Source organism: Lepisma saccharinum, chromosome 4 (genome assembly GCF_977018435.1).
Source record: "Lepisma saccharinum chromosome 4, izLepSacc3.1, whole genome shotgun sequence".
Taxonomy (NCBI): domain Eukaryota; kingdom Metazoa; phylum Arthropoda; class Insecta; order Zygentoma; family Lepismatidae; genus Lepisma; species Lepisma saccharinum.
Genome location: NC_139232.1, coordinates 64,237,175 through 64,263,451, shown reverse-complemented (window position 1 = coordinate 64,263,451; position 26,277 = coordinate 64,237,175). Strand labels below are relative to the sequence as shown.

Sequence of the window (26,277 nt, the reverse complement as noted above, 5' to 3'; positions counted from 1 at the left end):
CACATACACACCTGTTCTTCGTATCGCATATACTAGTAAGTCAGATGACATCATGGGAGAATCACATTTCCCCCAAGAAGACCACCACAACAAACGTCGCACATGCTAGAAGAAACAGGATCAGGATATTTTATGCTAAATTTACGGCTGCCTGTATGCAGTTATAGGCAAATCATTAAAAGAGCGCTCTAATATACAATGATTTCTCCTACCATGTACCCTAACATACAATTTAACATAACAAATAAAATTTCGATTCGTCTATATATACCCAACAAAACTCAGAAACTGTCATACGCGAGAGCTAATATTTTGCAACAACTGTAATTACCCAACACTAGCAACAAGAACAAAAAAAAATATATCAATTATTTGTATAATATTAATTAGTAACTTTAGATAATATTAATTATTAGTTTTCAGTTGTAATTAATTTTAAAAAACAATTAATAACATCTTAGGTGATGATAACCAAGTGCAAAAAGCATTGCATTTTTTTTTACACACAAACAAAACACCACATAGTTCACAAAACCTCTAACAGATGGCAGATAGTTACATGGTTCTAGTTAGGATGATTTTTGGGTTGTTGGATTGGGGTTGAAGAAGACTATTTGTTGTAGTGACCACAGTATTGTTTTTTTTTGTGTGTGTGTGTGTTTTCTGTTCTCTTACGAGAATTAATATAGGTTGTCATAGAACCCTCCAATTCATGACTTAGGAAAAATCTGTTTGGTGATTCATCTAGGAAAAATCTGTTTGGTGATTCATCACGTACACCTATATGTGAGAAAAAGTATGAATAGTGGTAGTGTTGCCAGATGTAAACAGAGGGCAATAGACCCCCCTCATAAAAGGCTACAGTAAAAACCCACAGTGTCGCCAACACTAGGCCCCCAACAGTATTGCCAGACATAAAAAATACATGGACCCCTCAGGTCCTTTGATGAAAATTTACAGTGAAAAAAAAACCCAGTAGGTTAACAACACTGTCAATCTACGGTAGTGTTGCCAGATGTAAACAGAGGGCAATAAACCCCCCCCCCTCATAAAAGGCTACAGTGCCCCCACAGTGTTGCCAACTCTGCCCTCAAAATATACATCATAAAAGGCTACGACGAGCGCCACAACCTTGGTGATTTTTTTCGGGTAAGAGTTGGCAACACTGCGCCTTACGAGACAAATCCATTAAGGCGATCGAGCCTCACGAGCCTCAAATGATGATTCAGTACCGGGCCACTAGGTTATTGTGTTTTGTATTGAGAGAATGTCGTGATCTCTGTAAAATCGAGACTTGCTGCCTGAGACGCTCGTCTCGTACCATACTGCAGTAAATAAGTTTGGAAATTTTGTACGAACCAAAATTTGCTGTATTTTGCGGTTTATTCGGATATACTAATGTTTTGGGTAACATTACTTTTAGATATGCCATTTATTTTGTTTAATGCAATTGTAAACTTAACTGTGGAAACGTGCACTCCTCGGTTGCATACATTCAGGATAAAAATACAGTTTCTCGAGTTGCGTAGTGATACTGCATATGTTACTTATATTGTATTAAGTGCTGAAACGTGAATCTTATCCTGTTGTCACTAAATACAGATTTATATTGATGGAACTCCGTTCAGGATCGCATGATGTAATGGTTGTTGTAATAAAATATACAATGAATTGCACCACGAGAATGTTCGAATAACGTGTGCATTGTCTATTATTGTCAGGATGTAAAATAAACAGAATACAGATGAACGAAAAACCTTTGTATTAACATGGGAAGAAAAATGTGGTAGGAACATGAATATGGAATATATGTCGGAAATGTTTGAGTATCTGGAAATTATATGGAGAAATAACTAACGCAGGTAAAGTATATGCTAAAAGTTTATATGAAAAAATAGCAATTTTCGAGCTTATGTACCACGGTTCGCAAAGATAATACAAAGTAATTGATTTTTAGCATCATACCAAGATATGAATTTACATATAAATCTGTTCTCTATTTGCGATAGCTGAAAAGCTTTCCGAGAATCTTTTAGTTTTGAAGGTCTCTATTACCTCATTATTGATTTCGCAATTATTTTGTCGTTCGTATTGTTCACAGTACAAATACACACATAGGCAAATGCTTTTCGTAAATATGGCCGTCTCCTCCTTTTCCTTCGCGTGAATTGTATTTACAACAGATTTATTCTCCACGTTAATGTTGACCTCTCTGTGCTCTCGCGGTTAATTGCACATCCAATATTAGTGCTTACACACAAATGCATACCTTGGGCAAATGCTGATTTATTTTTCTCTTGTTTTTTTTTTTCAATTGATTTTTGAGAATACAATTCTTCTACCATTCCGCAGTTGTTACCGTGCTGGCGCCACTTCATACATTTCAATGAAGTTCTGCGAGGACTATTTTTCCCTTCAATTTCTTTTGGAGAATAAAAATATCACCAGGTCATGTCCTTAAGGATTCGGTTGAAGAGTCACGAAGATAAGAGGCTGTGGCAGAAGGTGACAATCGCGATGAAGATGGAGTGATAGAAGGAGTGATTCACAGCCAGTGGAAGTGATTGCGAGTTTTTGCGTAGTTTTCAGTTGACGTAGCGAACATCAATATTTCACCTACAGATCGCGACGCGTCTGAAAATAACTTCTGGTAGTGTGTTGCAGAAATTAAAAAATTTCGCATCCCTAGCTTTATTATTATTTATTTTTTTCAGCACAGGATACATTCCCCAATTATATTGAACATAATATACTATGCATAGAAAAATAAAAGAAAATATAAAATGAACATCTTTATACACAATATTTACACTAATGTATGCACTTGTTATGTGTTTTTTTCTTCAGTGCACTAAATGAATCTGAATATGTTACAGTTTTTAATAGTTCGTTCACTGTGTCCTGCATTTGCACTGAAGGTAAAAAAATTTGCACGTTGACTCTTGATTTCTGTGTGTAGAATAATTTTCGTTGTCTTGCACTGTGGCGGCCTACATTAAAGGTTGTAGTTTGTAATAGCTCGGATCAGATAATACCATGACAGTGGTAACAAATCTATATGTATTTCAAATGTCCTTAGATCTGTTACAGTGGTATAGAGACTTGTTTTCTCGTATTTATGAAAATGAAGAAAGTTAGATTTCAATTAGTTATGCAAAACCACTCTTCTTAGCCTCTTTCTTTTCTGGAGAACAAAAGCTTCACCGAGAGCGTAGTGGTAACGTTGTCGCCTTATAATTAAGGGGTCCCGGGTTCGATACTCGGTGAAGACACATAGTGGTTCGGATCCCACTTTAAACTGTGGGTCCAGTCCCGATTAGTCTTACCGTGCATGAAGTGGCCTTAAACACAGCCACCACTTTTCTGGAGAACAGTAGAACACTATTCTGCAATAATCCTGCTAAAACCATATCAGTATTGCGTCTGTGACAAAAGAAGTAGGAAATCTGATTCGATAGATCCCCAATGAAAACTGATCGTTCCTCCTCCTCAGACGTCCCCGAATTTTGCAAGTTGAATGCCGAAAATTGAAGTTTGGCGTTTGAAATACGATTTGAACCGTGCAAGAAAGTGCTTTTCCCCCGGCATTAGATTTTTCTCTCACTTACGTACATAATAAGAAGTAAAGGACATGAATACATACAGAGGAAAGAATATTCAAGAGTCGGCTGTGTACCGTATGGCATGGCTGAAAGTACAGTAATTGCCAAGAAATGACCTTGTTTCAACGGGGTTAATTCCGCTAATTGTCCCATAAGTGCTCTCCGCTGGTCCGAGCGAACGAGCAAATGAATATGCACGAATTGCACCTTCCCTTCCTTGAAGGCATAAGAAGGTCGCCTCGTTGCTAATAATTCTTTGGCAGGATGTTAGCACGGATTCTTCGTCCGGACAAGATGACGTGCAGAGAATTTCACACGCCATTTGTCGTGACTGAAATGCGTACAGCGAAACGTCGACCTAACCATCTAGGTGGCGACCAAGATGTTCTTGCCTTTCTCTGATTTTTTTTTGCTCCCCTGTAATTGCTTGCGCATACTATGTCCTTTCAAGGTTATCCCCCGTTTTGGTGCTGCTGGGAGATCGATAATCACATGACTATGTTTCTCCATCCAGGGTTGTTTCAAGGTCCAGGAACATAAATTCTAATGGATTCTCACACAATTGAAATTCGGTACTAGTTGCCTATTGTATCATTGAAAAAAATCCTGGACCGTATTTAAATTCTTCCGAAAAAAAGGTTTCTTGACCGTATTTAAATTCTTTCGGAAAAGGGTTCCTGAACCGTATTTAAATTGACCCGAAGAAAATGTTCCTGGACCTAATTGGAAATACTTTACAGATAAAAAGGTTCTTTACGGTCCAGAACCTATTCACGCTTACTGATTTTCTCTCCTGGACCGGAATTGAAGTTATTTAAAATTCCTGGACCTTTAACAACCCTGTCTCCATCCTCACGTGATAGCTATGGAAACGACACACCATCTGAAATATTGACTTTCTTCTTGAATTTCCCCTTTCCAATGATTTTCTGTCTTCCTTTCTTCTTTGCCCCGATTAACCCAGCAGTAAAATTTCAAGTCAAGCAATAAATCCAACCCATGCAAAATTATAATATTGAAGTATATTTCACTTGATTTCGTTTCGTGATATTTTCCATTTCCAGCCCTGGATGGGTCACTAGCAAGGTAGCTTGATTTAAATCAAGATTTAAATAATCAGAATCACTTTTGGTGAAAGTACATTCATCTCGTAATCATTTGATGGTGTTTATTAGGCTCTATGAAAATAAAGGAAATAAAATATATGTACTTCTGGTGTGAAGCTCATACGAAAGAAAATGTAAACACACATTTATCTTGCTTTAAAATTCAATATTTTTATAGGCAAAAATAGCAAACATTTTGTGTTGAAAAATATTCAAAATAACAGTTGGGCTGAAAAGTTCGTAGGCTGACTCATAGATGGCGTTACTAGAATTAAATCCATGTGATTTTTACTTAGTACTAACCTTCAAAAGATACGTGTATAAATTTCACAGCTGCCGGATAATTAGTTCGTGAGATATACCATTGTGAGTGAAACAGCTTTTGTTATTGTGAAAAAAATGGATAAAAACAGAATTTCGTGTGTTAATAAAGCATTGCTTTTTGGCGAAAAAAATACTGTTGAAGCCAAGGCTTGGCTTGATAAAGATTATTCGGACTCTGCACCAGGAAAATCAACCGTTGAGAAGTGGTTTGCTAAATTTAAACGAGGCGCAATGAGCATCGAAGACGATGCACGCAGTGGACGCCCCAAAGAGGCTGTTACCGACGACAACATCAAAAAAGTCCACAAAATAATTTTAAATGATCGTAAAGTGAAGTTGATCGAGATAGCTGAGATTATTACATAGCGTTGTTGGAGCGTTTAAAGGATGAAATCACGAAAAAACGGCCCCATTTGAAGAAGAAAAAAGTGCTGTTTCATCAAGACAATGCACCGTGTCACAAATCAATGGAAACGATGGCAAAATTATATGAATTAGACTACGAATTGCTTCCCCATCCACCATATTCTCCAGATGTGGCCCCCAGTGACTTTTTCCTGTTTGCAGACCTTAAAAGAATGCTCGCTGGAAAGAAATTTAGCACTGATGAAGAGGTAATCGCCGAAACTGAGGTCTATTTTGAGGCTAAAGAGAAATCGTACTATAAAAATGGCATCGAAAAATTCTATGACCGCTATAATCGTTGTATCGCCCTCAAAGGCAACTATCTTGAATAATAAAATCGAATTTTGTCAAAAAAATATTTTTTACTATGTTAGCCTACGAACTTTTCAGCCCAACTGTTACTAATCATGTTAAACCATAAATAGTGTCATTATCATTAAACTGTGAATAAACATGGTAGTTGACAAACTATCATCAAAATAATCTCTAAAATTCTGCAAGGCATTAATAAATAAATAAATAAATAAATACAAAGACTATAAAAATATTTAAGTTAATATTTTAAGTTACAATTATGGAGTACATCCAGAATGTTTTATTTTCACTGGAAGAAAAGTTACTGAAATTATTATAGTTTCATTAGCACATTCAACGAACATTTCCATAATAGGTACAGTATCAGAAACAGAAAAATGGTATATTTACGTATATTTTTTATTTGTTTTAATCAAACTGTTCAAATATTTTGCAGGGCTGTTTGCTAGAAAGAAGCCTTTCTATATATCTATGGTGCCAAAAGCCATACAAGCAATTTTAAGCGTGTTTTTTAATCCGATTTAAATAAAAAAAATTAACAAACTATTTTTTAAAATAAAAATCATGATTTTTATCCACCCTGGTCACTAGTATTGTCTTCGCCATGTTGAATGCTTAGCAGAACAGCAAACGAAATCTTAGGAGTGAGAGCTCCTAAGTAGCAGCCACGAAAGTGGCGTTTGGTCAGAAATGCAGTGTTGCAACTTATGAGAAATGCATTGTTGCCACCTATGAGAAATGCAAAACGAGCAAAGCGAAAGAATCGCTAGTTTCCGCAGACAATATGGCAACGTTGACATGCGGTGTTGACGAAACCAAACGTTCCGTTTCTCTCTCTGCAAAGGGAAATACACAGATGGCATCCATAGGCATGGCCAGAGCCAGAGCCTTGGTAGTCAGCAAAATGCAGTGCAGGGTGTACTACGTGGAAATGAGGTTGACATTTGGGTGTGTTTAGAAAGGGTTAGCCCCTAACAGTGGATAACAGACGTAAAGTTACAATAATATTAAAATCAATCCACTGCAGTACATCGTGTCAGGAAGGCACATATAGGGCGTGGAAGTAAGGTTTCAGACATTCTCGATCTGGTCATGGTGGAGGGGATTTAATAAGTCACCTTCAGCCTCACAGGCGCCCATTGATTCGAGTCTGGGTAAACCCCAGAGCCGTTATAAACGGACATATTGTCGTAAAAATATCGTGTACTCAAAATATAGTTTATAGTATTGTAATAATGCAAGAAATATGCACTAATTAAAAACTAACGACGTAATTGGAGTGTCACCTTCCCGCATTGCAAGGAATTAAGATTTGAGTTGTGGCTCATGTAAACTTCACGATTGCGTATATGTTGAAGGATGTTTATCAGAACCTGTTAAACTTGGCACAGATTGGCAGTAACTTGTAATTTCATCGTTCTTGTATATATGAACATGCTGCACGAATTTACGTAAGCCGGACATCTTGAAATGTTTCATGTTTAGTCTTTGCTAGAAATAGCGCATAGCTACTTAAATATTTAGTCGTGAGGGCTCGTTTCTTTCTCGTCTCTCTGTCGGCCTCATCCCGTTCTGTCAGGTCGTACCACGTTGGACAATATATTTACACTCCAAACATTGATGGAAGAAAAACTGAAGAAAAAGAGAGGGAAGCTATATACCTGTTTTGTCGACTTCCAAAAGGCATTCGATACTGTAAATAGAGAAAAACTTTGGGACAAACTGTGGGAAATGGGAATGTCGGCCATGATGATAAACGCAATAAAGGCAATATATTCAAAAGTCGAATTCTGTGTACGGTGTCAAGCGGATACCGTGACAGAGAAACGAAAATCGGAAGCGGGGGTAAAGCAAGGATGTGTTCTGTCACCCCTGCTCTTCACTCTCTATATAAATGATATAGTGGCATATATAGATGGTGAACAAGCCGACACCCCCAAGGTCGGGACGACAAGGGTACCGGCGCTCTTGTTCGCAGATGATGTGGTTCTGATCTCAGAGACAAATGGCGGCCTACAAAGGGCTCTGGACGGGTTGGAAAGATACAGCAGAGAATCCAAACTGCAAGTAAATCTTACAAAAACAAAAATTATGGTGTTCAAGAACGGATATGTATATGGAAGAGACGAAAGGTGGACTTTCAGAGGGCAAGAATTAGAAAGGGTAAAAAGAATAAAATACTTGGGATTAGTTCTCACTATGGCAGGGACATGGACAGGACATATGCAAACGGTACAAGGAAAGGCTGGGGCAATAACAAATGAAATAATGCGGACAGTATGGAAATTGGAGAAATACGATATACATTTTGTGGAAAAACTGTATCGTACATTATTAATAGGGTCAATAGGGTACGGGAGGGAGATATGGGGAGCAAAGGGGGGCGATGCACTAAACAAAATCCAATGCACATTTTACAAGAGGGCTCTGCATATCAGCATGGGCACTGCAAACTGCGGCGTACTACGGGAACTTGGATTGGTAAGGGAGAAAACATTGTGTATGTTGAGAAGGGTTAAATACTGGGCGACATTAATATCGAGAAGGGAGAACTCGGTAAAAGGGCAAGCGCTGATGCAACAGGTACAAGGGGAGGAAATGGGAACATGGGCGAAAGAGATCAGAGGTAAACTATACGAAATTGGACTGGGATGGATCTGGGAGGGGGAACACGTCGACCAGGGGACATTGCAATTAGCGAAACAAAGATTAGAGGATCTAGATAGGCAGGAAATAATAGCGGAATGCGAAACCAAGAGATCGCTCGAACTCCAAAGAAGGGGACCGCGGGAATGGGGACAAGTACCGTACATCAAGAAGGTGAGCATGGTGGAAAGAAAGGGGTTGGCATGGATGACGCTAGGGGGATGGAGACACAACACAGTAAAAAATGAGGAAGGGTTATATAAATGCGTATTATGCAATGGTGATGATGGGACAGAACATTTATTCTTATGTCAGGACACGCGCGTTCTGCAGGAGGAGAAGCTACGCAACATCAGTTTAGAAACTGTGTTCAAATCAATCGTAGTGCAAAGGAACATGGAACTATTGGAAAAAGTGGGGGTATATTTACAAACAGTTAGGGGGAAAAGAAGTGTTGCACAGAGACGGGATAAGGAAGAAGAATAGTGTTAGTTTAAGTGAGAACAGTTAAAACGACCAGAACTGCTATTTATACGGAATGTAATGGAAAGTGGAGTCTGTAAGGAAAATCATAGTTGTGTAATACAAATAGATGTAGTGCGCACAGCCGATGGCTCGCACATGAGATAAGCAATAAATACTTACTTACTTACTTGGATCTACAGAAAGTAGATAGTTTTAATATGACAGAAATGTCATTTTCCTTTAGAAAATTAGAAATCCTTCTCAAAGAGATATTACGTTCTTAATCTTCAGCATGTGATTCTCTCCAGCAGATGAGAAGATTTTACTGACATTGTATGTAAGTTTCTCCTCGTGCTAAGAATCAATCCATTACATATTTATGTGGACGCGGTATTGATCTGAAAGATGTTTTAAAAAGGAGACTTCGCTCTTGTTAGATGAGTCAACAATGGAATGCGATATCGCAAGAGAATTTTTGCTAATTTTGTACAACGTTTCATAATGTGATGGCCGAGACGATAGGACTACATTAAAGTAATTGAAATGAACTGGCTCTGTAAATAATTGACGGTATTGTACAAATTTCCCGCCTAAGGTCGTGGTCTCAAGTTTCAATTAGCCTGTCATTGTCAATTCACATGTTCATTTAACCCACCATCTCATATTTTCTTCAACTTTACTACATTTGTTTCTCAAGTGGTCCTCACAAAAAAATCAAATTTTATATATACTTGAACATTTGGTTCAAAAGATTCAGGTGTGTAAAGTTTGCCGAAATACTCATCCGACAAAACATTGATATCATGCATGAATTATTTCCAGACTTCATCGCTCCTCACTCAATGGATATAATTTGTTTAAAATGTGCATCTTTTTTTAAAAAAGCAACCGAATTTGCTTGAAAACATACAATCTTATGAAATGTTCGACCTTCAAAAATTCTCTCTACTGCTAAAGACAAAATTTTCAAATATTTAGGGGTTCATTTCAAGTTAGTTTTCAATCATGAGCCCCGCTTTGAACATCGATGGAAATTGCCACAGTGATGCGTATATGTATATTAACAAGACCAAAATCCATAATGGAGAAATGTGAAACAAAACTACACTTTTTTAATCTCCTTCCACTGTGGCAAGTGAAGACCGGAACACACTGCTCCTGAAGTGGCATCAAATGTTTGGCGTATATCCTTGTTTGAATTATTTATGTTGTGTTGGATTCCTTTTAATCTAAACACATGATTTTCGTTCAAAAAGAAAAAAAAGTGATTCAAAAGTTTGGCACCGTAGGACAACTCCGTTATTATTGTAGATATTGAAAAATGGTAAGAGGGGAACGTTTTATTTAATGATTTTCAATTTATTTATTTATTTACTTGAATTTTAAATGTAGAGAATGTACCGTTAAGACTACACACTGGTACGATCCCCAACGAGTAAGGAAAATACCTTGTTCCATATGCTTTGTATTTGAAGGAGACATTTACATTACCTTTCCTTTGGTGGCGGAATCGTTTAGCACTCAACGCACAGCTAAAGAAGTTGCTGTCATATTTATTCTGTGATGTGCATAGAGATCAGACTATTGAGTTTAAAGATGGCGTTGTGCTTGAAGATTTGATTTGGCGAATGCTTTGCCCACTTTATTTCTATGTTGTTCGCTCTATCATCCAGGTTGAGGCGAAGAAAAAAAAGAAACCTTGCTCATATGAGCATGAGGAATTACTTTCACAGTTGAGTTCGCTGTGTGCAAAATGATTTCCTGCGGAGGCGGGACTGTCAGAATCAACAGCGTGCTTCCTTGCATCGCAACAGACTCGGCCTGCCCTCCGAGGTTACATTTGATTTCACAGCCGCGAATTCCAGAGCGATTGCTGTTGGGGAAGCTCCCCTCCCTTGGCATGCTGCTGGGCGTCAAATTGAATTGCACGGTCTGTGACCAACCGCCTGCAAAGCAGGTCTTGTTGTGCGCAGATTAGCATGTAATTTCCTTTTTCACACTGGCCAAACCCGTAACGAAGTGTGAAGCACCGCCATCGCTAAGTGGCAGCTTTTAAGGAGAAGAATTTCGTGATTAATACACTCAATTTTGAGGATGTAAAGCGTTCTCCCCAACCTAGACTTGTCTACGACCAGTGAGCGTATAAAATATTAGTACACCAGGAATGTTCGATTGAAAGTGGCAATTCCTGCCGTAGTTTCGGTCATATTGTTAAATAACGCTATAAAGTATGATAGAATGCGATGTTATGATTTGACTTGCATAAAATATTTACGTTAATTACAATACATAGAATGGATGATACTTAATGGAGTCATGCACTTTAAACCCGAGGAAGTCGAGTTGTAGGAAGACCAAGACTAAAGTGGCTGAATGACGTAGAGGATGATCTGAAAACTGTAGGTACACAAGCATGGAGAGAGAAAGCACTCGATAGAAAAGAGTGGTCGGCAGTTCTGAGTGAGACTAAGGCTAAACTAAAAAAGGCCGCAGAAGAAGAAGAAACAAACACATGTAAGAGATTATAATAATCTCAAAAGTATCACAGAAGATACGCAAGAAGTATTTGTACACCCACGATACCGCCATGTTAAATGTTATTTTTTGCATAAATATACACTCTCGCTTCCCTACTTGGATCTGTAGGGTCTAATTCTCGATATGATGAATTGGTTAGAAGCTAAACCTTGCAGCAGCGAAGCTTCAAATGGGAAGCTAAGAAAATTATTCTGTTGTGTGTGTGTGTTTTGGGGGGGGGGTGCAGAAATGACTGAAAACTAAGCTTCATAGCCAATGCAAATCGTCACATGATGTATCAAGGCTTGAATGTCAAGTTAAAAAGTACAATCTAGGATCAATCTTTTTGAAGCAATCTATATTAGAAAACACGACCGAAGTACTGCACGCCCTCAACCTCTGGTGTCAGCGACATTTGTTATGGCGATAGGGTAAGAATCTGGGAGTAAAATAGGCCGATACACAGAATATTGTTGGATTACGAAATGAATCCTTTAGAAATGTAACATGCCCTTTGCTCAAAAAATTCCAAAATAGTATTTTCGGAAACGAATAATTATTATTCACGAAAGCGAAGATATCATCTTGGAATAGTAAGCCATATATTTTGCGACAGTAAATATGAATTCATTCCCAACATAAGTACGTCATTCTTACTATCAAACTATAAGCTACAAAATTAATTTGTAAAATCCTGGACGACCACGCAGGCGATAAACTGATGTAGTACTGTCCTCGAATAAGGATAAAATTAGCATAATTTTTCCTTGCGATGAGAGATTTGCTTCGAGTACCAATATTACCAATATGAATATTTGGTAATTTTTGGCGAGTCTTCTTCTCTTTTAGCCAGTAGTAAATAGTTATTTCCTTGCGTTTTCATTTCCAGTGTCGTAAATCGTTTAAGTAATATCTGCATCGTAAAGTTAAATGTGATTGCATTCGCGTGTGTGTTGTAACGCGTGCGTGAAAGTGGTACGAAAGTCTAAAACCGGGAAAGTCTCTCCGAGATGACAATCTGAAGTTTCATCGTTAAGTCGTAAAAAAAAAAAAAATGTGGAAGAGGATTTTGGATCCAAGGAAAGATGATTTCCTGTTTATGTTCCACTTTTAACAGTCCCCACGAGCCGACGTGTGAAAAGTTCCCATCCAGTGGAAAGCTAGCTCGGTGCCTGGGAATTAATAGTGCGAATGTCACACGGAGAGAGCTGCGCTAAGTGAACGTGGATCACTCTCGTTACAGGAGCTTGTAGCGGTTGTTTGTTTATGTTGTTCAGTTTGTGCAAAATCTGACTCGGATGTTAATGGTTTGGCTTTGCGGTAACTTCCTGTTTTGGCTCTTCACACTGTTGGGTGTATCGTAGTATCATCTGCAATCTGCATAAGGTAAGATGAAAGATTAAAGTACCATTGTGCCTAAAGTTCTAGGCTTCAATCCTTTCTAATAGCTAGTTTACACCGATACGAGTATGTCGAAAATAAGAACTGGGATTCAAATGTGGTTAGTGTCAACAGGACACTATGTAGGATACAAGCATAAAATCAATTTAGACCGGACGACCTCTGTGTCGGAGTGATCATCACAGTGCGCTAGGACGCCAGGAGTCCCGGGTTTGAATCTCGGCCTGGGGATTGATGTTCTTTTTTAGTGTGTCCTTCATCAATTTCATTATATCATCGCGGTTAGCCAAATGTGGTAGAAAACAGACTTAAATAACCTAATTCGATTACTCAATCGGTTTACACTACCTGAGTTACATCTGAGTAGCCACTGGATCATACAATTAAAGGTACTCGTTGTATCGATGTTCCTGTGGTTCGTATGAGTCCCATTTTCCGAGCTACTCGGATCGATGTAAACTTGCTTTAAGGCATTAACATTTCATTGTGTTTGTTTCCTCATCTATTTGTGTTTGTTTCCTCATCTATTTCAACAATCACCTGATACCGTAATCGGAGACCATGGATTCGATTCCCCGTGGGGCACATTGTACGGTGGTTCGGAAACCTCCCTAGTGGAGTTGTGAAGTTCTCAGCGTAACGCACTACGAGGCCAGACGCTTCAGGTTCGAGTCCTGGCTAAGGCAGTGGTATATCGTTGTGTTTGTCTCTTCATCCTCTTCATCATTTCATCAGTCTACCTCATCGTCGCAAATAATCCAAGGGATAGAAGAAAAACAAAGTAAATAGAAAGCCGATCCCATCATTCCTGATTAACTCGTCTGAAGATAGGCAAAAATGGATTTGAATCAAATTTTACTGAGCATTACGTCAATTCATCATTCATCGTCGCGATTAATCTAGAGTGGTAGAAAATCGGAGTGAAATGAACTACAAATACAAGAATGACGCTCTGATTGTAAGTAGTTGATTGATTGATTTTACTTCGCTTTTTGTGCCACTTTTGGCTAATTTGCAAAGATGGGGATGAGTGATGATATGATGAAATTGATGAATGGACACTCACAAACATCCATGCCCAGGTCGTGATACGAACCCGAATACGTCGTAGCGCGATGTGCTAGCCACTCCGCCATGGGGGCCGGCTTTATTGTAAGTAGTGAAAAATTACTAGTTTGTCAGTGCTTTGTGTTATACCAACTTATAATGGATTTTGTAGTTTTGTAATTCTGTACATGTGGTTTTGTGCACCTATGTTATTTGTGCCAAACAAACACAGCTTGTTTCGTGAGTTTCCGAATGAAGAATAGAGGGTATTCAGTATGAGTTATTGCGTATTTTTTGTGTGGATTTCGACATTATGTAAACCTGGACTCGAATCCGGTGAATAAACCCATCGAACACAATCGATGTTGGAAACCCTCTCTTGCGTTTTACTTCAATTATTATTGGTAAACTCACAGTAACCATATGGAAAGGCAAATGATGTTCCCTACATTTTTTTTTCTCGTGAGCTTTTGAAATGTTCATTTGCGTTAAAGAGAGCTTTTACCGTGAGAAAATTGCAGAGTTGTTAATCCCCTTATGGAATGGAGTGAGAGCGCTGTTTTGCGTTTCAATGGGGACGTAATTTAATCATTTCAAAAGCTGTATTTCATGTTCATTTTCATGAATGGGATGCTCAGGAAGAAATGGTTGAATGGAGAGGATAATCAGGAAGTTTCTGTTGCTTTTTCCCCTCTCTCTTTTTATTGTTTTATTTTTGGTTCGTTTCGTTAATTTGTTTGGAAAACGTGTGTTGCAACCAATATGGTACGTGCAGTCCTGCGGTACATCACTGAATAATAACGAATCCACTTTTTCATTTCTTTTTTTTATGTTTATTTTTTTTCTGATTGCGTTGTTTTCCGGGACACACTCATATCTCCTAACAGTCCCCCCTTCAGCGATACGATTTTGGGGAGAGTTCAATGTGGCAATGGCTTTAGGAAATTTTTAACTAATGTGGAATCAACTAAACTGTCCTTTCTCCCACCATTGCAGTACTCCTAAGAACACAACCACTTTTCACCGTAAATTAACCTGGCCACAATCGATGGAACAGTTTGTTATTTATAAGTTCACTTAATGCTGAGATAGGCTAATCAGGACAAGGATACGAATAACTGTGCAACATGCCTTCAACACCTGGATTACAAGGGGACAGGTTAGCCACTATACCACTCGGGGAAGTCCACATTCAGCCATGGAAACTTAGACAATGTTCACTGAATATAAAACAAGATAATTTATTTCGGCTAAATAATATATATATATGTACCTTACAAATACTACGCGTTTCCAGACACCGGTTATTGTATTTCACAAAGATGGGAAATTATTGTATTCTTATTGCACTGATCGCTTCTTGTGCACACGGGCTATTGCAGATTAACACGCAATTAAACCCAGGACCTCTTGATACCAAACTTATTAGATGTGGTGCAGCCACAGGCAGATGCTTTTTTAAAAAATACATTGGCATGAAGCAATATTTAAAGTGTTATACTTTCCAGGATTTTGGAATGAAAAAATATAACTTTTTCCTTGAACCAGCTTCTTGATGGGAGTGTGTGTGTGTGTGTGTGTATTCTGGTTTTTCTGTTTATTTTTGTTCATTTATTTTGAACAAATTCGAATAAACTCTATTCTCTTCAACAGTAAGTGTAGCTCAAAGCTTCAAATTTGGTTGTTAGCACATCGAAGCACCACGGAATAGTCCGGAAATTAATTTTAGTATTTCCTGGAAAGCTTGGAAAAATCAGTGGAACGGTGATTGGGTTCGAGTCCCAAGCGAGGCACGGATGTTTGTGCTTTTAATTCATTGCGTGGTCATCATTGTGTTTATATAATTGCACCGTATAGGGCTACCAGAGACCGCATGCAACTGTGTATCAGACTTGATTTAATAGAAGTAATGTTATATTACAGTCTGGTGCAAGCCTGTAAGTTCCGTTGAAGAAATTCTTCGTTAGTTGCTCACCATGTAAACAAGCAATCGAGAGAAACCGTCTTGTGCTTGGCGCTGTTTTGGGCGTTAGGCCACGCGGTAAAAAAGAAAGAAAGACGAATCTGTTCTGTTTGAGCGGCGCGTTTGCTGGCCAGCTCAGTGGTAAGAGTTTCTTCTTGGAGGTGTGTCGAGGACTCCGCAGTCATGGCGGAGACGGAAGAGAGGCGAGTAATGAATTTTAAATCACTTTTGTTTGCTGCATGCATGTGTAAAAATGCTATGCCGTTCCAAATTTCTACGAAACGAAATATACGTGTTCGTTTTCGCTGGCTACATTTCAGCCTAAACTCGACGCTCTTCTTCGGGCCAAACATATTTCATTTCATGAGCCTCCCAGATGGCGTAGTGGCAACGTTGTCGCCTTGTAATCAAGGGGTCCCAGGTTCGATACCCGGTGGAGGCACATAGTGATTCGGATCCCACTTTAAACAGTCGCGTTTAGCCTATCTGTGCATAAAGTGTACGTAAAACAAAAATAAACCCTTACATTCCATTTCATCAATAATGAAATATTCGATATATAGAAATCACAATAGGTAAAGGCAAGAATAAATATATCCCTTGCATTTACCGTGCCATAAAGGTACATTGGCATATGGAGGTAGGAGTCTAACACAGTCTCGATTTCTGCCGTATATCTCACACCCCGGGAACCGAACCCAGTTCTCCCGTATTTTATAATTGAGAACTTCCGCGGAAAATGGACCCCAAGTCCACTTTTTGTCAAATTGAATTTCCCACCGAAACACGAATTCCAGTTTCGCCCAAAATGGCGGACCACCTGTCAAATTTGATTTTCTGACGTTGATAAGCCCTACATAAAGAGAAGTCACCATTGAAAAGGTTCCAATCATCCATGCATTGTCCTTCCGGTAATCAAATCTGATTCTGGTGAATGTACTCAGTACTCAGTCATAAGCAGTCGTCTCTCAGCAGTTACATCACTGGCGTACGACGAACTTGATCACAGTTGCGACTAGTGTGTGTTGACCTGTCAAGTTTATTGAGCGGAGTGTCGAGTTACCTACAGATGATGATCATTTGCTTTTGTTTATGTTGTTCTCAACGGAGCTTGTTAGTGGTAATTATTTGGGTTTAGAATTGGCATAGTTGATACTCGGACAACAAGCTGCGTTGCAGGGTGTTGATTCTTCTTTCCAGAATCCGTGTTGTTTGTTTCCAAGTGATTTTGTTCTGTTTTGGTGATAAACATGTTTATAAAGTTACGTTAGCAATGCTGCTGAAGTGTCAATATCGCATCAGATACTACGATACAGCCTCTTGTAGACCAGCTGTCGAACTGTGAAATGTGTAACATGTTTGTTGTTTGTCCAGTTTAGGCTAAATCGGACGGTTTTAAAGCGAGTTACCAGTGTGTGTTCCCACCGGGATTCGTACCCGGGAAAATGTGTGCAACACCTCTACCTGACTTCGACACTGCTAATACACCGGCTGCGCAGAGCCGTTTACAACACTCTAATCACTTTAACAAAGTAAACGGCATTGTTATGTTTACCCATGATTGCTAGCATAAATAAACAGTCGAAGAACACAAGATTCTAAAATACCTCTGAGCTTGCTGGGTGTGTAAATGACCAACAAGGTGACCATTACGTAGGTGACTAACTACACAGTGAAATATGGAAGTTCCAAAAGATAAGAAAAGGTTTTATTACAAATTTTAGCTGATTAAAACAGGTTTTCGTAATTTTACAAAAGGCTTCTCTTTCCTACGGAGGTATCCGGGCTCTATACTAACCCAGTGACAAAAATACACCCTTTTCTATAACATATTTATCTCCGTTAGGCACTAAATAAACAACTGTAACAGTAAAAACAACTTTATCTTAGATAGAAACAACTTCATTGCCAAATAACAACCTTTACTCAGTTAAGCAAGCTGGATTTATTCTAACCAGATGAGCCAATCTTAAATTTTTAAACCTGTTTATTTCAGTTAGATTTCTGACCCACTTGAGACATTGCCTTGTTAAATGAAAGATAAACTTTTCCCCCTCTGCCACCTTTCGAACATATGCTTATTAGAGAAAAGGAATAGGGGAAGAAAGAACCGACCGGGGACTTCCCGGTGTTTGAACCTGGGAGTCTGTTCCTTAAACTAAAAGAAGGGAGAGAGAAAGAACCGGCGGGGGCTACCCGGGTTTCGAACCTGGGAACCGAAACTTTACCGGGGCGCATCAATTACGGGGGTCTGTTCGGGAACTACCCGGGGTTTGAACCTGGGAACCAGAGTCCTTGGGGAGACCCAGCCGAGGCTTCCCGAGGATTGCTCCTGGGATCCGGGTCGTTAAGGGCTTCATCTCTTACGGAGGGACCTGGTCGGGGGCATCCGGGATTTGAACCTGGGAACCAAGTCCTCCACTGCTGTTGCTGGGCTTCTCTGGCAGGTAGGCCTTTCCCTGGATGTCTGCCAGTTAACATCTGGGAGCCAAAAAGAGACTCAGCTCTCGGCCCGTGTGAGCTTCTTATATAGGAAATGCAGGTGGCGCTGCATTTCCTATACGGTATACGTCACAGATTTACACGTAGCAAACCCTATATATTTACATATTGCTAACTGAGAATATTTAGATTACCCAATTCCTTACTATTAAAAACCCTAAAGTAGGACATCGCCAGAAAATATACATGTCCGTGAAACACAGCTGATATAAAGCATTTACGAATTGTTTAAACAACAATGAGCAACGGCGGAGCGCAGAGCAGATAAGATAACACGACAATGGAAATAAATGGACCCCAATGCAGTACTTCAACAATTAGAAATCGGAGTTCTCAATTCTCAGCTGACAAAATCAAACAGTGCGTAGAATTAACATACCTTGTAACTGCGGGCACGTTACATGTGTCGGTAGTGTCCGTTGTACTTGGAAGTTTCGCTAGCAGTGAAACGTAGTTCGGTACAAACTGTCGATTCCTTCGGTCATGGAAATTACAGCAACGACTGGGGGTTCGTCGTGTTGACCACTACTGGTTTGGTGATTTGCCGAGGCATGTGAGAGGGAGGCCGGCATACTCCACGGGTGCATGAACGTACTAGAGATGCCCACAAGACCTGGATATCCAGATTTTAAATTATCCGATATCCGTTTCGGATGCAACGGATAATTCGGCGATAAGCGAACTTTGTATTTAAGATTTACTATTGATGTTCGTTCATCGTCGTAGAACTTGGCAACACGAGAACTCCATGCAAGGATGCGAGGATTTCAGAATATGTGTGGGTCTCATTTATATTGCTGGCGTCTGTGAATTTGAAACTAATATATTACTTTGTCATTGCATTTTAGTATTATCAGGACTGGAGCTATTTATCTCGCGCTCAAAAGCAGCAGTGTAGATCAAGACAGTAACAAACTCACGGGCTGGCTAACAGATAACCATTCTAATAGAAAAATAGTGAATGCGATACTACATGGCAATTCGACCAACGTAAAGGAAAACAAGCCTCACTCTGGAATCGTATTTAAACTACTTTGCAGTATATAACCGGTTCTAGAATTCTCACGTTATAATTTTTGTTGTGTGTACAGGATGTAATATATTGGTTCAGTACTGAAATACGAGGGGATATCAAGAAGTAATTGAGTAAATTCTTTACAGCCAAACGGAAATGTATTCACAAAAACTGAAATATTTGGAAGTACGTGTATTTTGCCACCTTTTCACGAGATGGCAAATGTGTGCACCTCACGCACGCCGAGATGCCATTGTTTCAAAGTGACAGTTGAGCTGCGGAGTGTGATTCAGTTTCTTTGATCAAAGGTACAGAAACCACCTGAAATCTATTGTGAGTTGTGTGTAGTGTATGGTGACACGTGCATAGACATTCACAAATGTCTGTAACTGGTGTGCAAAGTTCAACGCAGGGCGTGTGAATGTCTTCGATGAACCACGTGGACGGCCTCGCACATCCCACACACAGAGGAAGGCATTGATTCAGGAGGGCCTGCGGTCAACAATCCCAACAACAGCGGATGCAGTGGGCATTTCATATGGCATGAAGAACTTGGGTATCGCAAAGTGTGAGCGAGATGGGTCCCCAGACAGCTCACACCTCAACATATGGAGGACCATATGGGATACAGACTTGAGCATTTGCTCCGGTGCCATAGGGCTGAAAACTGATTCCTCGACCGCATTATTACCGGGGACGAATCGTCGGTTTTTCATTACACCCCAGAACGAAAGCGACAGAGTATGGTATGGAAACACCACATTCGCCCCCACCCAAAAAATTCAGGACAACCCCGTCTGCAGGAAAGGTTTTGCTTACCGTTTTCTGGGACAGCCAGGGTATCATTCTTGCTGTTTTTGGGGTATAAGGAGCAACTGTAAATGCTGTTGCATATTCTGCCACACTGGATCGTCTACGAGCTGCTCTGCGCCGTAAACGTCCCAACAAAATATGTGGATGCGGTCATCGTTCTCCACGACAATGCTCGTCCCCATGTGGCTGCATCAGTGACGCAAAAGTCAATTCCTGGCATTGGGAAATTCTCAAGCATCCAGCATACAGTCTAGACCTGTCCCCATCGGACTTTCACCTGTTCGGCCCTCTGAAGGAACACCTTGCTGGCAACTGCTTCAGCTGCGACAAGGAAGTTGTGACAGCCGTGCGTTGTTGGTTACGCGTCCAGCCGAACGATTTCTACCGAATGGGTATCGAAAAATTGGTGTCACGGAGAGACAAATGTATAAATATGAATGAATGTTATGTGCAAAAGTAGAGCAATGTTCAACCTTCAAAATGTATATTTCCGTTTGGTTGTTAAAAAAATACTCAATTACTTTTTGATATCCCCTCGTAGGTGACTTATTTTTATCGTAATTTGCCGACCTGAATGTCTGACAGGGGTTTGGCACAGTTTGCTCGAAGCGAAACAAAATAAGCACATGAGAGTCGTCACTTGTCGTTCACGTTTTCACCAATGTGCCAACAGGAGCTGCTGTTCCTATTTGCCCAAACCAAACGTCCACATTCCACAATTTAACTAAAATTACTTCTTTGTGTTATGGAGAGCAATTGACGGTTTCATCCTTTGGCTTCTAATGGTTCATTACAATTTTACCTCAATTTAAGGCGTGATTTTCCCCTGTTCAACGTGCAAAGTTGTTCCTCATTTTCGTCAAGTTTTTCCCTCCTATGAAGAAATTCGCAATTCACAATCAAAACTCTCATCATATTACTATTCCTGTTCATCAATTTTCGTCCGTATAAAAAAAAAAATGTGCGTGTGGAGGTATAGAGTTCCACATAATCCTGATCTCGGCCATAGTTGGGATGATGTGATCAGCATCACGCCCGGCTGCCCCCCCCCCCCCCAGGTACACATTTATACGAGGCGGGGTGTGCCTCAGAACCGCCCAGAATCAGGGAAATAACTGGGAAAATTCCTGGTCCAGATCACCTGCCCCGGGATTCGAACCCACCCGCGTGGTAGCCAGATTCTCTACCAACTTATTTTATTAAGCAATAATATCCCCCGTTATTGTTTTTTTCTCAGTTTACACGTATATAATAATAATAATAATACTAATAATAATGCAAGCGTAAAGGATGTCTTCTTAAAAGTACTCAGTGTTAGCAAAAATATGAAACACATGCGAAATCCTGGGGGAACGGGAGGATTTCCCCCAACCAACAATCTTGGCCTAAAAAATCCCCCTCACCAAAAATTTCCGGGGGGGGAGAGTTTTTGTCATAAACAGAAGATAAGGAATTGTTTTTAATTTCAAATAGGCTTTACTAAGAATAATATCGAAAACACACACAAATTAGTGTAGTTGTAAATATTTAATGCTCTCTCTCTCTCTCTCTCTCTCTCTCTCTAAGAGACATCAATACGCACAATAAAAGTACAACAAGAATGCAAAACAATAATATCTATGAAATCTAATTGATTTATATTAACATAAAGCACAAACTAAACAAAAGCTTACACATAATACCACTTGAGCAATTTCATAATTTATTAACATCTTTAACCAGTTAGTTAAGGAATTAGTTAGCTGCTTTGCAATATCTGATATGTATAAAAGCAACAAATTAATTTCCTTTATGTAATTAATAATAATAATAGCTATATTTTTAATTGAGTAATATATTTGTACTTTTAATAACATTACAAGTATGCATATCGTGTAATTTACACATACCTATGTTTGTGGGGGAGGGGGTTTGTCGATTAAGAACTTTCTCCCCCCCAACAGTTTTCAATGATTCCGCACCCTGGCTGCACACCCCTGCAAGCAATTATGCCGGCGCCCATGCTTATGAGTCCCATGAAGTGGGATATCCTTGAAGGTGGGTCCTGGATGGTTGAGAACCACTGGTCTACTTGGTTGAACATTTTCTTCCAGCAACCTGACACCCTCATACACCTCCACTACACCTAGGGTCAAGAAGTGGAGCGAACTAGACAGAGCTATTGACTCTCGATGGAATCGTTACAACCCAGAATTGTCCGTGAGTGTACTACGGTTCATTTTCGCTCAGGTCTCTTGAAGATATTCAGACGTGGGGAAATTGCTGAAGCACAAGACAAGTTCAAGTATAAATTGTGCCAAGGTCAGCCTTGCTGTTTCAGATTCCATGTCGGAGCGGCCAATGGCTCCCAAAGAATTCCCAGCAAGGCAGCACGAGATAGTAAAATTACAATACGCATTAAGTCTGCATGATGAAATATTTACTTGGCACGTAATCGCCGGTCAAACATGCAGTAAGTTATAACTCTTCTCTCGCGCGTGCTTCACACTTCACGGATCTGTTTGAAGTGAAATGTTTGGTTTTCATTCCTCTTTATATTATTTGCGTGTTGGAAGATTTGTAGAGCGAACCCGAAAGAAGCCACGGTAGCTCAGTTGTTAGAGCGTCTGACTTAATGTCCTAAAAGTAACAAAATATGACAATTTTGGTATTACACTATAAAATATTGCCAAAAGTCAATAAACAGTGTTCCTTAATACGAAGTATTTTTTAAATATTGTGTTGACCCTCTAAAGGGATAAGTTGATCTCCGTGGCGGAGTGGTTAGGAGAACGAGCTACGACGCCATGGTCCCTGGTTCGAATCCCAGCATGGGTGTTCTTTGTGAGAGTCTCATTATCAATTTGATCATATCATCCTCGTTGCAATTAGCCAAAATATGGAAGAAAATCGACCCTAAATAACAACAATACAAAATACTATAAAGGGATAAACTGGATTAATATTTGTGGATAAAGAACAAAGAAAACAAATCAGATACCCTTAGCAACAATTTGTTTCCTGTTTTCTCCCTTCAGTGTAATTCTGACATATTTATAAGACAAAGAGAACAAGGCAAGCAACATTCCTTTGCATACCTGCTAATGGTTTTACGTACATTATCTGAAGAAATGTTAGGAACACCCTGTGTTTGCCCAGAAATGTGTTTTATACCATGCTTTCTTCAAAATGGCCTAAAGCTAAAATACAATGATTGATTGATATAGGGACACTCAGAAAGAACACACATGCCCGGGCGGGGATTCGAACCCGGAACCTCTGGTGTCGTATTGCGCTGTGATAACCACTCCGCCTGGGAGGTCGGTAAAATATAGTAAATATGTGAATTTGTGCACCTTAAAACAGCATCATCGTGTTCGCAAAAGCCAGAAATGTGTTTGTTATTTTAGGCCAGTATCAAACCAACCTCATGATAATATTCAATGCAGATCGAAAGGAACTTATGCATTTACTTGGTGTGTTGTCGGTTCTTTTTTAAGTACGCCGTTTTCATTCTCCCCAAGATAATTCTTCCTTGCGAGATATTGTCAACAGAGCGTGTGGGGGTGGAATTACAAAGGAAAGAAGGACATGATGGAGGTTATTGGCCGTTTTGCAGATGAACACAGAGGGAGCGGGGCTGCAGAAGCAAAAATCAAGGGTCTTGGAAACAGTGCTCGCTTTTGTTTTTGCAGGCCAACAAGGATATGTTTACGCTCTGCTGGTTTCTCGATGGATTCTCGGGATTCTCATCCCGGCAATTCTCACGCGAACGTTATTTCACAATATCCTGATGAAATGCTCTTTGTCAATGTAGAGGAAACAGATGGTTGCAGGATGTTGGTTTCACCACAAACGAGTCGTTGGTTGCTGTAGATTAAAGGGTGAAAAATCCTTTTTTTTCTTGTATGTATGTGTGTATATGCGAATTAGCTTGTTTGACAAAGATGGAAGACAGTTCTAATTGAGAAGACTTTTTTTTATCAACATCAGTCATATCGTTCTTCATCTCATATTCCGTTGGCTCTCAATCGAAACTAGTAGCAATTACCTTGAGTGCATTATGTACAGCAAAGTAGGTTTTAAAAGTATCACTGTTTTGTAAATCCAGTTCGATAGCGAATTCTGCTAGTAAAAGCACAAAGTTTGGTGCGTTCGCCCTTTCCAATTTTTATGTACCAACGGATTAAATTTCTTGTTGATACGGATATAGGTAATTGATAGGGATTCCCTCACCGTTGGAAGATTCATCACAAAACATTGATAGATTTTTTGGTGGAAATTGTACAGTGGAGTCGCGTTTCAGCCGGCTTGGGGACCTTTACGGCAGTGACCCTCTGTTGCCGCGTTTACCTACGAAGGAACTTGCGGTCGAACAAACAATTAGGCCTACGTCTTGGGCTAGAAGCGGCAACCTTAAAATCCCTCCTTCCCGAAGCAGCCAGTAGGGAAACCAGATTTTGTCAGATAAAAGAAGAAGGTTTTGCCCTTTGAATGGGCACCGGTTGATACAACGACTTCACTGTAAGGATAATCACCAGCCTGCAATTTTTTTTAAAAAACATCTGATGATTTCAAATCAATAGGTGATTCTGAAAGTATTTTGAGTGCTGATCATGGAAATGACATACATTTTACTCCATCGCGTCAGGATTTTTCACAATTTCACAATCAAAATTTCTCATTTTTGCAATTCCATTACGCCTATTACAGAACGCAATAAAATAAATTTAAACAAAGGAAATTTCTGTTATTTACAAACCAATAGGTGATTCTGGAAATATTTTGAATGGTGATGACGGATATGACATAAATTTCTTCCCATCACGTCAGGATTTCCCCCTAGATCAGGATTTTTCTCCGTCATTAAGTTCAATCAACACACAACATTATAACATTGAGTTTTGGATATTTTGTGAATGAAATTTTGATGAGAGATTTGAAAATGTAACTTACGTAATCGAAGTTTACAATTTTCATGACAATGTGTCTTGTGAAGATAAAAGGTGGATTAAATGCTTACTATTCTATGTGCATTTGTAGTTCAAAATTGGAGGATTTATATTCTAGAAAACCAATATTTTACCATTATCTAAACAGAGCCATCTATTGAGGAAATGGAACTACACATTTGATTGTGAAACTAAGGCAGTTAATATATTGCTATTTTCTGGGGGGGGGGGGACGTGATGGGTAAAGATGGATTTAATTTTTTGAATCAGTATGCTGAAATTATTCAGGGACAGTCATCTGTGAGTCATCCAAACCCATGCATGCCTGTGGTAATCGACGTGTAAAGGTCAATAGTGTTTCAAAGCAATTTCTGTCGCCTCGGTGACCTAGCTCGTTTTGTTGTGGACTCACGATCTCGTCACCGAGAGTTCCGGGTTCGAATCCTGGCATGGGCATCTGTTTTATCCCGTGGTCATTTAATCTCATACTTGGGATTAGTCCAAAGGCAGAAAAGCGACCTGAAATACAAGAAGATGTTGGTGTATTCCTCAAGATGAAGGTCCTCTACTTATCAATTATGACTTCTATGAAGATTTGAGGAGATTTATGACGAAAAACTGGCTTCTTTCCTTTTCAAATTCGACTCGGTGGCAGCGATTAGGGGTCAGTTTCCCCCAGTCTTTGGTTTCTTAATGCTAAGCCTTGCCTATACCAAGAAAAAGTAAACTGTCCTTGCCCCAACCCCCAGTTTTGACACCCAATCTTCGCTACTGATTCGGATTGTTTTAAATGAATAATTCAAGGTCGTTGAAGCCTAATTAATATGCAGTATTACATTTGAATTAGGTGTTCGAAAGGTGAGGAGCTAAGTAGCACTCGTTGGTTACGTACTGTTGTATCCTCATTTGTGGCTAAGATTGATCGTTGAGTTTGGCTCGTTACGCCTTATTTTTGGTTTGGATTAACCTAGCGACACTACACTTAATATATTTTCCTCGTCGGTGGAATTATGTCCCTCCACACGCAGCGAATTAACCACATCCCCCTAAATTTTTCTCAACACCCGCTGAAATTCTCCCCAAAGGCGCAGTTTGTGGTTATTTTGACACTTAATTTACACCCTTCCAAAACGGTCTACCCCCTTTCCTCCTCTCTCTACCTTTGTAGAGATTTGAAACGGCAAAATGTGGATGAAAGAAACGCTGGGTTGTTCTTCCTCTTGTC

At 39.6% G+C, this 26,277-nt stretch overlaps 1 protein-coding gene across 3 annotated transcripts in view; it reads left to right on the top strand.

Moving 5' to 3' along the window:
* LOC145986526 (transmembrane protein 47) overlaps positions 1-26,277 on the top strand; it is a 276,873-nt gene that overhangs the window by 64,036 nt on the left and 186,560 nt on the right. The window contains exon 1 of one of the 3 annotated variants that reach the window (XM_083120639.1): positions 15,934-15,994. The exons of the other annotated variants lie outside the window; for them this stretch is intronic. Coding sequence (XP_082976765.1) covers positions 15,975-15,994 — 20 coding nt within the window. The 5' untranslated portion in view covers positions 15,934-15,974. Of the gene's footprint in view, positions 1-15,933; positions 15,995-26,277 lie in introns of those variants that run through there. 3 annotated transcript variants of the gene reach the window in all.